Below are 16,093 nucleotides of genomic sequence, written 5' to 3' on the forward strand. Positions count from 1 at the left end.
TTTTTGTTTCAGTTGAAATCCAACAGAAGGGGTTAGGTATCGAAACACCCTTTATACCCAAAATGAAATAACAAAAGAGCTATTTTTCTAATGTTTCTGAAGTTAATAAGAAACCACTGTTATCATTATCAGATACCGGTTTGTTTATTTCATGAATAATTCAAAAAAAATTCGAAAACAAATGTTTTACATGAAACATGAATAATTTTCCAGACATCTCATTAAAGAGTGCATCACATACATATAAAATACCTTTTATATAACGGCATAGACTGCAAGAGAAGAATCCCTTGATTGTCACAGTAGCATTCTCAGTTCATCTTTATATTACTATATGAAAATATGTATGGATTCTTTACAAAGGATATCTTGTGATTTTAGTTCAGTGAAAATCCAACAGAGGGGGTAAAGTATCGAAATGCGTTTTAGAGCCCAGAAAACATAACAAAAACCTCCCGAAATTTAAAAATACATTATTTCAAGTGCATCTATGGATTCAAAACATATTCAAATTAATCGTAGATTAATTAATTAGACAACGTAATTAATCGTTTAACGTATTTGAACTTATTTAGAAACGACTGCATTATCATCTGCTAGGAAAAAGCGGAATAGCTCTCATCATGTAGTTCTATCTCGTAGATGGCGCATGTGTGAAAGGATAACACATGAACGAATTCATACAACTTGTTAGAAAAACAATTAGTTCCGGGAAATTCTGATAGATGGCGATACAAATGCGAATTTAGGATATTAACTAGCTTATCCCCAGTTTATCCTCTACTCACTGACTACCCAGTGCCAGCGTCGATTGACCGGGTTCAAACCTGGGAATATCCAAACTATTAGCTTCAATCTTAACTTTCATCCTCTATTTAGCAAAAGGAACGCTCAAGATCAGTTTCAATGGACCGTGGGTTCGAATCTGGGGACACCCCTTTTCATCCTCTATTCACCATCAGGACCACTTGGAAACAGTATCAGCAGACCAGGTTCAAATCCTGACCTTGTTAAACCAGAAAAAATAACAAAAACCTCCCGAAATGAAAAAATACATTATTTCAAATGTATCTATGGATTCAAAACATATTCAAATTACTCGTAGATTAATTAATTAGACAACGTAATTAATCGTCTAACGTATTTGAACTTATTTAGAAACGACTGTGTTATCATCTGCTGGGAAATATCTGAATAGCTCTCATCATTTAGATTCAACTTTCATCTCGTAGATGGCGCATGTATGAAAGGATAACACATGAACGAATTCATATACTTGTTAGAAAAACAATTAGTTCCGGGAAATTCTGATAGATGGCGATCGTGCATCAATCTAATGCGAATTTAGGACATTAACTAGCTTATCCCCAGTTATCCTCTACTCACTGACTACCCAGTACCAGCGTCGATTGACGTGGTTCAAACCTGGGACTATCCAAACTATTAGCTTCAATCTTAACTTTCATCCTCTATTCAGCAAAAGGAACGCTCAAGATCAGTTTCAGTGGACCGTGGGTTCGAATCTGGGGACACCCCTTTTAATCCTCTATTCACCATCAGGACCACTTGGAAACAGTATCAGTAGACCAGGTTCAAATCTGGGCCCATCCTGACCTTGTTAAACAGCTTTCCATTATGGGCCCAACCCCTCAGAAACAGAACAAATCATTTGATGATTTTGCAATAATAAATATTTTATTTACCTGCAATCCTCTATAAAAATAGATATATAAATATGATTTATTTGACGAAATGTATTTTTTAAATTTCGATACAAAATAGTTGACAAATAGAAAGTGCGCGCAGGTTAGTGGAATGTCTGCTTAGTTTGCTCCTAACACGGCTTAGAGAGGAGGGATTAGACACTAGAGTACTTATATTCTGCAATTATATTCTAACCCCTTCAAACACTTAGAGGGGTGAAGCAATCGTTTCGCGTAGAAATCAGTGATATGTTAATAAATACATGATATTTTCACATTTAACAAAAACAGCTATTTACAACTTTATAAAAGGACAAAATAGATTCGCAATTGTGGCTGGAAAATAGCGTAAAAATACTAGATGATCATAGCGGGCAAGATAGCGATATTTCATAGAATAGCTTTCATATACATTACATCACAACTTTATACAGTAAAATCTCAAACATTGCTATAACAATCTCTGACCCTTAAAAGAAACAATATGGAATGTTTATATTGGACGAATTCTTACATGATCTGATACAAATCAACTTGCGTAAAACTGTTTTAGTTCCCGGACGGTTCAAAATAATATCGATGGAAAATTGAAATGTTTTCAATAAATAGACGACGACATATTTTCATCAAATGATGCACCTAATAAGCAAGACTTAGTTCAAAAGTGATATTTAATCTAAGACCACTCCTAGACTGAATCTGAGGGCTATAGAGCAGGGACAGGTCTAAAATAGTTAATTTGGTTTCAGAACCAAAATCAGCTTAGACTGAGACTGAAGAGTTGTAAGGCTATAGAACCAAAGTAAGAATGAGCTCAAGTCAATGATGTTTTGACTGCGCGCAACTGGCCCCTAAATTCAGTTATATTATAAGTTACAAAATAAGGCTTACGAGTTAAAATCAGCTTGTTCTCAGAGTCTTATATGAACTCTGAAAACTCTCCCATTTTTTAAAAGGTCCATACCAGTGATTTTATTTTCTGAGAAAAGAGATCCCTCTTTCCATAGTAATGAGTTAACATTAGTTCATTTTCAAGCCAGGGTTCTTACGGGTTGGCCAATTTAATTTTCCAGGAACCTTTTCCATACCCAGATTATACATTTTCCATCCCTAAATTGCACATCCCCAACTTAGAGCAGGCAAAAGGCCAATAGGCCGATACAAAGTAAATAAGTGCCAATTATCATAACCATTGATGAATTGTTTTCATTAAGATTATTTATAGTTGCTATAGACAATGCGTTATTTTGAAAGTGACAGCTCCCTGGTGTTACTATCAAAATTGTCGGCAAGAGAATTCCTCAACTAGCCTAAAGATCAGATTGAAAATTTAGTTTTGAGACACTTTGCTGATTTTCCATACATTTTCAATAACCATAGAGAATAAAACAAAATGTCCATAGCTTTTCAAGGGCCCGGGGCCAGTTGCTCAAAAGTTGGTTAAGAGTTAACCAGTGGATAGTTTTCATAGTGACAATTGAATCTCCATTGTTACTATGGTATTCATCCGCCGATTATCTTTAACACAACTTTTGAGCACCCCGCCCCTTGGAAAAGAATTCCCCAGACTTTCAAAAACCCGCGAGAACCCTGTCAAGCACACAATCTTGTTTTGCGATCGTTCGATTTCGCGCAGTATTTTTCTGCAGACGCGCGTCGAGCAACTTTTACGCGTACGAGAATTCCGTGCGCCGGTCCATTTCGAATCCGTCGTATGCGTGCGCGTCGAATATGTTACTGTTGCTGTGAATATACGACGTTGGCGAGCGAGGCGGGTACGACCGTTCGGGCGGTCGCGGCGGTTCGCGTTTCTCGCGGCGGCTACGACGCACGAATAAACAGCACATGCACATCGCGATCGTCAGCAAAACGAACGTGCCGGCCGCGAGTACGTACGTCGTCATGTAGTACTCCTTCTCCAACATGGCCGCTTCCGGAATTATCCACTCTGAAATATAAGACGAAAACACAACGGCGAATTATAGCTATTTCAAATGATTCCATGACAGGGCCATACGTATTGTTCACTCCTGGATATATGGAGTTTTAAGTTTTAAAAGAGAAAAATTTCAAATATCGAAGAAGCGTCTGCATCACCTTTGTACCCTAATTACAATAGACTCCTTCTAAATCGGTACTGTTTATCTCAGTAAACCATTAATTCAGTGGTTTTAAGCTAATTTTTATCTTTTAGACTACCTAAGCTCGGTTTTAATTCGGTAACCACCTAATAGGGTATTAACAAATCCAAACTGTACCAATAAAGGCATAGTTACTGTACAACCACAAAAAAATTAGACAAATCTAATTTCTTAACGCCTATGTCTCGAAAATGAAAGTTTTAAAGGAGCTACAGGCAATTTGCTCAAGAAAATTCGTTCAGAAGGAGTTTTTAAGGTATCCAGGAGGGATCTTGACAATTTAAATTTAACCATTCTGAGCTTGCGGTAAACTTGTTCACAAAACCAGACCCAGTCGAAACTCAATATTGGTACGTACCATTATCGATGCGCGCGTAATGTCGAAAGTAATGGTTCCAAAATCCGTAGTAACTCTGTCGATATGCGATCTGATTGGTCAAATTCGGATAGCCGATGTTGATGTACGTCAAATTCTTCAAGTTGTACGAGTAGAAGTACGTTTCGTTCAATTTCTCGGGCGTCGGGTCCCACAGTTTCGAGAAGTTCGTCAACATGAACATCATGTAGTTGCTGATGTTCTTGTCGAGGTCGGAGAAGTTCGTCTGGTGAACGAGTCCGAGGTCGTTCGTGTCGTTCCACAGCGTGTAGTTGAACCACGGCGCTCCGTACAACCACGGTAACTCCTCGCCGGCATACGCGCCTTTAAAAAAGAGAAAGAATTTATTTATCAATTTGTCGAACAGGGTGGCCACATTCAGCCAATTTACAAATCCCTGTTTTCCTAAATCCGAGTTTTCCCTTATTTTTCAATGTGATCACGCAAAATTTCGTCCGTGAATCTGAGAAATTTCTAGGTTTAAAATGTTACGATTCATTCATTTTTCATTGAATCACGAATTGATATAGAAACAAGCAAATACTGCGCCTCTCAATTATTGTAAGCCTCCGAATTAGAATTCATGTACATGTACCGCTTTTATGATTGACGACACACATCCTCGCTACAACAGGTAACACGTTATTAACCACAAACCGCTCTATTCGATATCATCATAAACAGTTAGTTACTTACCCATCCATTCGGGATTCGTGCTGTTGCCCGAAACGTAGTCGAACACGTAGAAGTACGTGCGATTATCGAATCGAGCCTGATGTTTTAACGCCGCGTCGACGCAGCTACCATACTTCTTATCAGTCAACATCTATAAGCATACGTATAAAAGAATATTACGTTTCAGTTCTCTGTTTTTACTCAATGAGGTTAAAACTTTAATAATAGCTATAGATATTGCGTAGTAAGGATTTGGTTCAGTTTCACGGTCGAATTTACAGATATAGGTAGCGATGGGAGGATGAGAAAGGAATAGAGATAAGAGATGAGAAGCGTGAGAGACGAGAGGGAGAGAGGTGGAAGGGAGATATAGGATGAAAAAGAAAGAGGGATGATGAAAGGGGAGATAGGTTGAGAAGGGGAGATATGGAGAGGGATGGAGAAAGGAGATGAGAGAGGGCAGAGATGGGACAGGGAGATTGAGAGGGAGAGATATGAGAGGGATGGAGAAAGGAGAGAAGAATTGAGAAGGGACAGAGAGAGGTAGGTTGAGAGGGAGAGATGAAGGGAAAAGGAGAGAGGAAGGAGAAAGGAAGATAAAAGAGAGAGGAGGAGAGAGATAAGTGGAGAAAGAGCGAGATAGGAGGGAGGACACATGTTTTAACCATGTTTTAGCCACCCTAACTTCTGAATCTCTAAAATCTCATCGATACTCACGTCGGTGAAGTTGAGCCGGCGTATCGTATCGTTGTGCGGATCGGGCCAGTACGTGTATTTATACTCTAACAGGTCTAACACCTCGTCGGTGTTCTCGATGCTCCACTCGTTCAGCAGTCGACGCGTGTGCTCGCGGAATCCTGCCTTCGTCAGGCCGTACGGCGAATCGCCGAGATACTTCGCTACAAATGATAACATCTTCGTCAAATTTCATTAAAGGCGACCAGCACTCGGCAGACGGCGCAACAAAACACAGGGTTATTCGTGTAGTGAAAATCAGTTCATTTTCAATGAAATTTAATCGAAATTTTTCGGCAACCAAATTTTAAAATTATCAAACAAGTCCTCGAATAGATATAAAATTGACTTTCCCATTCAGTTTATGGTTAAGGTTTACTGGAAATTGATTTACTTATCGGAAAAGTTAACTCAATTTCATTGGAATATAGAAGGAATTGAAGCGCGGTAGCGGGTTATCGCTTGCCACAGTAGCATTGCTGTACCCCATTACAATACATTCTTCTCATTGTTAGATGAATTCATAATTAATATTTCAAAGGTGATATCTTTAAATTTTCTCAAATGAAAATTGAGCCATCGTACAAATGAAAAGGATAGCATCGTACCACGGGGATGACAAGGTATTCATTAGTGGTAGCTGGTTGATGAAATTGACTTCAAAAAAGATTGCGGAAAAACGCTGCCCTCAGCAAATACTATGCAAGAATTTCTGAAATATATTCCGGTAAGCGGAAAATCTATCGAGTTCTCAATAATGTTTCCGAACAGGGAAGTATCATTTCGAAAATTAAGTTTAAGATTTCGCGACGAATTACTCCGGTGGTTTTTACCTGCGAGTTGAGCAGCTCCGTATCGCGTTAATCCGGCCATGTAGGGAATCTTTTCGAAACGACCGTTCGCCCGCGCGTACCCCGGAGAGGTCGGCATGAATTCGTAGGACCCGTCCCAGACCGGAGTCCAAGCGAAACCGCCGCGTCCATTCTGTAGAAAAAAAAATACGAGAAAAACGTTTAGTATCGAATAGACGGCTCTTCTCAAATCCGTGTTTACTAGATAGCACCGACATTCAGCAGTCAGCCTTCCATTCGACAAATATCCCAAACCGATTTCAAAAGTATCTGGATGAAGAATGCGAAGTAAAACTTGAGATTGGAGACTGTGACAGTGAAGATTATATAAAGGATAAAGTTAGTTTCTGTGGCCAGTTGCATAGTCGTGGCTTAGACTGAAGACCAGTCTAAGACCAACTTAGTTCTATAGGCAATCTAACAACTTAAGACCATTCTTAAGATTTAAGTCCACTTTTGGACTTAAGTCACGACTGTGCAACTGCCCCCTAGTGCCCCAATTAAATTAAGCCCTCTCCTGTCTGATGGAGGAACTACAGTTGGAAATCACCCCTGTTGATCTACCAAGGAGTGGATCCGGTAGCCGGATATTGCCCTCGACTAAAGATTTATGTTAACCCTTTCAGTGCTGGCTAATCAATACCCTATAGTGCTGAAGATAATTTGAAAATTCTGAAATATATCACCCTAGTGTGTTGAATAACGGGAATAGTACTCTAGTGCGTCTACACCCTGGTGCGGTATATCGTTAGTTACTAATATTTCACTATGTTTGACAGGTGCTGCCATCTTTCAAGAGAGATAATTAGTAATTACTAATGTGTACTAGCAAAACCCATCACTGAGGTTTTTGGCATGGTTTCTATATCCGAGGAATTCCCTTCGTTTTTCTTAAGACCCAGGGGCCAGTTGCATAGTCATGGCTTAGACTTAAGACCAGTCTAAGACCAACTTAGTTCTATAGCTAACCTAACAACTTAAGACAAGTCTTAAGATTTAAGACCACTTTTGGACTTAAGTCACGACTGTGCAACTGGCCCCTGCATACTAATTTTCTTCGACCCCTCGCTCAGCGGTCGTCACTTACCCCCGGTGATATTTTACTGCCAGCACTCAGTATCTCGTCGACGGGTTTATCTCGTAGACAGCGTAACATCTCCCAGTGTTGCTCAGGCTTACACGGACAGTTCAACATACAGCCGAGTTGTTCGGCGTATTTCTCCGGCTTCCAGAACTGAGACGTGTACGAATTCTCGCATAAATCGGAACCGTCGATCGCGATAGCTGCTTGGAACAAACCTATAATCATAGATACATACATTTACAATGCAAGTTTCATCAGATTTGAGCACAGTTTTAGTAGATCATGCGAGCCAGATTTTAGTGGATTTGAGAAGATTTTAAGTTGATATGCGCTCAGTTTAGTTTTTAGGTACCCATATGGGTAATTAGAGCTCATGGCATTTTAGTTAATTTCAGTGAAGTTTAAGTGGATTTGAGTGAAGATTTAGATAAATAGAGCCTGTTTTGAGTTGATTTGAGACCAGTTCTTGGTCTTTGAGTGCAGTTTTAGATGATTTGAGCCATATTTTAGATGAATTGAGCTTAGTTTGATTGAATTAAACAGGTCTAGTCGATTCAAGCCCAGTTTCTTGTTTAAGCTTTTTCTTTAAGTTCCCTTCAAATGGGGTAGTTTATCTAAGGCTATATCTTGTTTGTTTGAGCCTGGTTCTGGTTAATCTAAGCCCAGCTCTAGTTTAATTTAGCACAGTTCGAATGAGCTAAACTTGAGCTTGAGCTCACACCAGAGCTAATTCATTATTTTTTTCCGGTCTCTTTTCAGGTTTTCATGATCACCCAGGGTGAACTTTGCATTTCGTGCATTATCGACAAGTGGTTGCAGCTCATTGAAACCGATATATAATTCAATGTTCACGTCGCATTTCACAGCTTCGGCCATCTCTGAACTAGGGTCGAACTACAGCGACCTATTTTCGAACTTTAATGCAAACGAACTGACATTCGATTTCAGTTAGTTCGCAAATAGTCGACTAACTCCGATATCCGAAGTTCGCGCTGGTTGATGAAGGATAACACTGTAAATCGTACCTCGACTACGCGAGCGCGGAGACACCATATGCAACCCGACGCTGATACCGCCGGCTTCGCTTCCCATGATCGTGATCTTCGTTTCGTCGGCTCGCAAGTATTCGGCGATGTCTCGTACGAACTCCAGCGCGGCGAGCTGATCCAATAATCCGAAATTACCCTTCGCGTTCTCGTCCTGCGTCGATAGGAAACCTGCGGGTGAAAAACAATGAATTCATTAAATTTCCTAAGCTAATCAAAATCAGGTCTTTTCTATTTTTGTTATTAATTGTAAATCCTCTATTTTACTCCATTATAGCATAGAACGGTTGCAATGTAATAACAAACAAGGAAAAAATTCTTAATACGGACTTTCCTAAATTTACGTGATGGTCCATGGTAAATCCATACTATCAAAATAGGTATAACTAGAACCGAAGCATTTAAAATTCATTTAGATTTCATTATAGGCCTACTCGTTATTTTAAAGATTTAGAATATGCGCGCTTGCCGTTTGTGTTAATCACGGCAGCGCGTAGTTGCTAGAATCATTCGTAGTTTCTTGGAAAACTAGGCCGTGCAGGAGGCACGCTTTTCATGTACGCAGCTAGCAGTAGTGAATAGATACACCACATAGCAGCCAGTCTGACACACGTGTGAAGCACGAATATACGTAACAACGAAGTGTTCTTCCAACAACAAATTAATATAACTAAAACCAGCAAATAAGGAACGCTTTGCGACGAAATTCAATAGGGTTAGAGATTTTACAACCGCAACTTCTGCATCGAATATGTTGAAAGTTCAGAAGAGAAACTAAGCCTGTTTCGATAGTTATTTTGTACCAATGGAAGATAGTATCATACGTGATCTAGCAAAAATGGACTTGGCTCGAGGGGGTCCATAATACCTGTATTTGTTATCATATCTCCGTAGCGAATGTTTAGCCCGGGACCAAAGGCTTTCTTTGTAGGAGGTATTTAACTGAACACGCTTACCGTACGCGCTTATCAGCGACCCCGTGTTAGCGGTTAGTCGTACTGAAAGAGGTTTAAACACTCACCGAACGGGCCGAGTCTGTAGTTCACGGTGACCAGTATGACCTCGCGCGTCGCCAGGTAATATCCCGGGAAGAGCTGACCGCTTCCGTAGTTGAACTCGCCGCCGTGGAAATAAACGATGATCGGAAAACGAGGATTCACCGGGTGAAACGGATACTCACGAGTCGATATCTACAAATAATGACATTCGATTTAATCGTAATCTAATCATTTTCTAAGCGCTGGAAAAAGAAAATGAAAATTCTATGGATCTGGGCCAAGGTTTACAAGAAAGATAAAACCTCAAGTTTTGAGTTTAATGTTTTTGGTTTCTTCAAGTTTTCGATGTGGACAACAATTCAAACACAATTGTTTCTTAACCCTTTCGGTGCTGACTAATAAACACCATAAAGTGCGGGAGATAATTTGAAAATGTTTGAATAAGTTCAGCCCAGTGCATCAAATAACAGGCATTCGCTAATAATGTATCGTATATATGTAACTACTGTAGGTGCTAACATCTTTCATTAGAGATAAAAATGTTTACGAATTACATCAATACACCGCAGTGCGGTGTACTAGCAAAGTCCATCACCGTTTCATACACCGCAATGTGGTGTAGACGCACTGAACGGTTAACCTTAAATTTTTTCGCGAAGCTGGGCTCCCAAGAGTAAGGTTCAACTCAAAGAGTTTTAGTCGGTTCATTTTACTCCAGAAGCAAGTATTGTTGAATTAATATATGTCTGCGTAATGCAGTGAGTATCAATAAAAGATGATTTTTCATTTTCATAATATAGGAGATTCCGTTCGAGTCGATATCCCTTTAACTGAGATGTTTGTTAAAATATTTTTCATGGCACTATCTATGAAATACATTAAAGCTAATTCAGTAGCATTCAATTCAGAAATTTTTACAGTCCAATAAGATCCAACTTGAGCGGAGTCTACGGTACATTTGTCGGCTAGGTATGTCTTAATATGCTCAATTTAATGCAAACGCATATTACAAAATGCTTCCTTATTAATGAAAGAGTTGCTTTGAATGGTGTGTGAAACGGAAGCGTACTTACATTCGGTTGAAATATGTTCAAATAAAGACAATCTTCGCTGATGTTGACTTTGTTGATGAGATGCTTTTGAAGATACGCCGGATCCTGAGGACACGCCGGCGGCCATTTCTTCGCTTGCCAGGGCCGGTACCATCTCGTCTTGGCAGGAGGCTGGCGAAAAAAGGACTAAGTTAGTGAACCATTATCATTAGTTCGACAATTTGTCAGCAACAATGAAAATGGGGTACCAGAAATATACCAGTTTTCACAACAGGTGATACGTAAACCTGGACCAACCAACCAGTAAAATGACCTGGTGGCACTTAACTTGCTACGGGTATCCTCAATTGCCACATGTATGTCATACTACACACTAGCGACACCTGGTGGATCCTCACTTGCCACAAGTGGAATCCTCTATAAGCGCAGTAGTTGATGTCCAACTGCACACTAGCGACACCTGGTGGATCCTCACTTGCCACAAGTGGAATCCTCTGTAAGCGCAGTAGTTGATGTCCTACTGCACACTAGCGACACCTAAGGTATCCTCACTTGCCACAAGTGGAATCCTCTATTGCCGCAGCAGGTGATGTTTACTGCAACACCTGGTGAATCATCAATACCACAGTAGTCAATAGCCTATACTTCTACGTGCTAGCAAACCTGGTGGATCCTCACTTACCACAAGTGGAATCATTTCCACAGTTAAATTGTCGATACTAGATTTCCCAAATAAGCAACTTACCCTAAATCTGTAGTATCCAATAGGTGGCATCGCGTACGGAACGCCGAGGTACGTATTGACCCGAGTGTGTGGGTGTCCGACGTTTACCGTGTACCCGTGAATATCGCCGTACTCCGTTACGACCGACATGTGATTATAATTCGAATTTGGATTGTACAGAAAGTTCACGTCGCCTTTTCCCCAGTCGAGCCAATTCTGCCACATGCTACCCACATCCATTTTATCGCCCGGACGCCACGGCCTCAAATCGGGATTCTGTATTTTTGGATCCCACGGGTTCCAGATGTTGTCCTCTTGCGAAGCTACGCCCGCAATCAAGCACGCGGTATATAAAATAACAGCGCGCAGCATTTTCTATTCTTTCTTCGGTCCTGATTAAGAAAAATATCATAAATTGTAATAGAAAATTTCAGGATGAACTCGGTTAGTGGGTTAGAATTGGGAGAGCCAATGTTTTGAGCTGAACGCGATGATTCACTACACTGATTACTGTTAATTCTGAATTCCAGAGGTTTCGCCCATTCAGCTTGCAAACCAGATGAAACTATACAATACAAATTGAATTACGTTCACTGTTTTTAGCTCAACGCAGACTTCTGTCGTCAAATTTTGAATGCACACAAGATTAAATCATTCATACCAATCATTTAGATGGCTGGCTTTCAGATAATTTGTTTTCTGACACAAATTAGTGCAAATCAATATTAAATGTATCTTCGTACAAATTAGATCTAATGCTACGACGGTTTAAATATGGATAATTGTTTTCAGAAATCTGCTGCGGACCAACCAGATCGTTTGAAAACACGATGAACGAATCGCGAATTTATTTTTATGATCCGTTAGCGGAGGTCGCGTGGTACAGGATAACGTACATCACACCTCCGCTAGTCATAGTCGGCGTTACGTTCAACGCGATGGTTATCGTCGTATTTCACAAACTGAAAACTAAAAACCGCTGCTTCGATTTACTGAAATACCTCGCACTCGTCGACATTATGTTTTTGCTGGCAATGTTCATTTTATTCTCAGTTCGTTATTACATTCACTACGCGTGGTATGGCGAATCTATCAAGAAATTTCCTAATTACCGAATTTCCCCGATATACATAAGCATATGGGGAAGTATGTTTTATAAAGGATTTCTGGTGCTTCGCAATTATTTGACCGTCATCATTCAATGTGAAAGATTGGTAACTATCAGTTTTCCGCTACACGCAAAACGTAGCTTGAAGCCACTTGTCATTATAACGGGTACATTATCGATGTCTATAAGCGCTTACTACCCTATTACGATGAGGATAACATCGTCGAGTAGTTACAAAGAGTTTCAATTTGTTCATTATCTATCTCACACTCCCGGGGGCTATGAAACAGTTTACAAAATAATGAATAAATACGTTGATCCAATCATTCGCGTTATTACTTCAAATATTCTAATTTTCGTGGCGAAAATAGCTCTCGTCATTGTTTTGTACGTCAAACGTAAACAACGCAAAACCTTGTCGGCGTCGAAAATCTCGACGTCTCAAAATCAAACGAAAGCCACAAAGATGGTGCTGTCAATGAGTTTCGTATTCACTATACTAGAATTTCCAGGTTTCTACGGTAAGATCGGCGGAAAGGACGCGGGTTCTATATTTTACAAAGACGATTCGGTGCATATTTACCAGATCTCGTCGATTTTCAATTCGTCAGTAAATTTCGTTCTGTATATAATCGTAAACAAACAATTCAGAAACACCTTGTTGCATTTGTTTAAAATCAATCGAGACATCACAGAAAATTCAACGTGATGATGGTTATCCGGGGTCCATAGTAGTAAGGCTCAGGTTCAAATACCGGTAAGCACTTATAAGCACGACTTCAGAACCCAAAATAAGCACTTTCAAGTGCAATCCTGGGTCCAGTTCCACAGTTCCGAGTTAAGATTTAACTCTGAGTTAAATCACTGAAAATGAACAAACTTTAACTCAGAGTTAACTCTAACTCACAACTGTGGAACTGGGTCCTGTAGTCTTTGATTTGACACATCTGTATATGCATGCGCAGTTACGTGGAGTCAGTGTACACCGAATGGACATGAAAACTGTGGTTAGGATAAATGCTTTGGCGGAATTGGTCACGAATAGATTGTCGGGAGTTAAAATTCGAATGAGACACCTACAAAACCGATGAACCTGACGTCGCTGGAAGACGTCTACTGAGAAAATAGCGACTATCGAGCACTTTTGGGAGATTTCCTAAAAAATAAATATTATCATCAAGGGCCCTTATTTTCATTTTTCCGAAATAAACACTAATACTGATTTATGAGGACTGCTACGGATTTCGTAATGTTGCCGTACATCTCACAGAAACTGAATATTATATTCACCACGCATGGTATGGCGAATCTATCAAGAAATTTCAGAATTACAAAATTTCCCCAAAGACATCACGTTTTTGCTGGCGACATTTCATTCCCAACCCAGTTGAGTAGCCTATGCTATTAGTAATTAGGGGTCCTCCTAATTACCGAGATGACACAATTTACCGACATGAACCGAGATGACATGAAATATAGCATTTTTGTCAATTTCTTAACCGTAACACTTGAAATCATGTTATATCACTAATAAATACCTTTTAGAGTCATATTTTACCGGATATTTTGCCGGATATTTTGTAGAAAAATAACTTTAAACTGAGATCGGTATTCAATGGAATTTATTGTAAAAAATTTAAATTTATTGAGAAAAATACAATGTAAATGCAATCTTAAAAGTAATTTGTACCGATGACATAAAAAATGAAACAAATTTCATTTTTCAACAGAAATCTGAAGTGAAATTAACTTTTGATGTCATCTCGGTGAAATCAATACAATAGGCTATATTGAATTGATCGCACTGTGATCTCGGTAACTTATTGTCATAAATACACAAGAAAACAAAAATATTTCACCCCATAACTATTTTCATATGCACAATTTCAATATAAATTTTGTGTATCCAAAAGCACCATATTGACTTCAAATACATCATCTCGGTTAGCAATAAATTTCACTGAATTAGATTAATCGCAGTAAAGTTAAAAAATATTTTTCTACAAAAATATCCGACAACTTTTGTAAAATATGACTCCAGCAGGTATTTATTACTGATATAATATGATTTCAAGTGTTAAAATCGATAAGGAATAAATAAATATGTTGTAATATTTCATGTCATCTCAGTTGATCTCAGTTCATCGCGGTAAATTGCGTCATCTCGGTAATAAGGTCTTTAAGGATGACCGGTAATTACTACCCGACTCAACCAGCGAGCGGCCATTATCTTTTTACATGTATCAGTAGCAAGACAGTTTTTCTCTGATTTATTGCAGAGTAACCACTCAAAACACAAATACACTATCTAAAACACCAGGAACTGCATCCCAAGCCCATCATCGGCGAGTGCCTGTGGTTCTCCTCATCTCTCTCTCTCACAGACAGGGCCAAATTCCGTTTTCGTATCTACTGTCTGTCACACCTGCTCTCCGTGCGACGTTTTGGTCCGTTATTTCGTTAATAATCGGTTTATCTACCTTTATTACGCATCAATTTGTTCAGTGAGGAATTTGCATTCAGAAATAAACAACAATTTTTACTAAAGTTGTTTTTGTTTTCATTTATGAGCGATAGTTTACTCAGCATACGCTCGCGTAATGCTGAAAAATCTGCTCCGCGGACGCTCGGAAACGTTACGGTGACGTCATCACCTGCTCATTAGCATATAAAAATACAGTAGGTGGCGCCACGTGACGGGCCATAAAAGCTGTTTTTCAGCATAACGCGAGCGTATGCTAGGTAAACTATCGCTGTTAGATGAAAACTCAAACAAATTTATAACGGACCAAAACGTCGCACGAAGAGCAGGTGTGACAGACAGTAGTCGATTAGTGGTCGGAACTAATAACCGCATGCACTTGATTTTCGAACTATTTCCGGAATTTAGTTCCGACTAACGGACATTCGGTTTCGTTTAGTTCGACTTAGATAACCGAAGGACGAAGGTGGTCCAGGCCAGAGAGTAGAGGTTCCAATTCAATTGAAACCCGACTCAATTCGTTTTCGTCTTTCAACATTTATCAGCACGACTTATGATCGCCCTAACTAACTAAAATACATTGGAATAGTCGTCCTAGATAATGGATATCATCATTCTGCTTACCGATTCAACACAAAAACCGAGTAAAAGATTACAAATTCGCAAAAAAATATTACTCAACAGGGCGGCGACATCTTGTTTTTCTCTACACTAAATCGCGGAGTTGTTAACGGTAAAATCCGTAATAGGATCGAAGGCGGCGAGTAATAAACTAGTTCACATTTTTAACGCCTACGGTTAATATAGTGGCAGCACCAAATGATCAACATCCGTCACCTCCTAACAATCCTACTGCGGCATGCGAGTAATATAGATTTTCTCCAGCCAAATTTCATACATTTATCAATATTTCAATAATCTGAAACATATTTTGATACCAGCAATTGTATCTAAACACCGGAGCGTTCACCCATATATGCCCACAGAAGAATTGGAATGATTATGTTCGAATCCCACAATGACGATCTTGGATTGAAATAACACATAAAACTTGGACTGAAAATGACGAATAATGGCTATGAATAGAATAAAAAAGTTTATTATCTAAAGTATAAAAT

General features: G+C 39.3%; 1 protein-coding gene across 1 annotated transcript; it reads right to left on the minus strand.

The window, feature by feature from the left end:
* Window positions 1-1,709: 1,709 nt before the first annotated feature.
* Window positions 1,710-15,681, minus strand: LOC141909871 (acetylcholinesterase-like). The gene is made up of 11 exons (XM_074800537.1): window positions 15,600-15,681; window positions 11,407-11,777; window positions 10,683-10,832; window positions 9,633-9,801; window positions 8,591-8,782; window positions 7,569-7,780; window positions 6,464-6,614; window positions 5,613-5,794; window positions 4,917-5,046; window positions 4,203-4,544; window positions 1,710-3,651 (listed from the first exon to the last, which is right to left on the minus strand). Exons 2-11 carry the CDS (start codon window positions 11,755-11,757, stop codon window positions 3,371-3,373), a joined length of 2,160 nt encoding a protein of 719 aa, XP_074656638.1. The 5' UTR covers window positions 11,758-11,777; window positions 15,600-15,681; the 3' UTR covers window positions 1,710-3,370.
* Window positions 15,682-16,093: the final 412 nt, after the last annotated feature.

Source organism: Tubulanus polymorphus, chromosome 8 (genome assembly GCF_964204645.1).
Source record: "Tubulanus polymorphus chromosome 8, tnTubPoly1.2, whole genome shotgun sequence".
Classification (NCBI taxonomy): domain Eukaryota; kingdom Metazoa; phylum Nemertea; class Palaeonemertea; order Tubulaniformes; family Tubulanidae; genus Tubulanus; species Tubulanus polymorphus.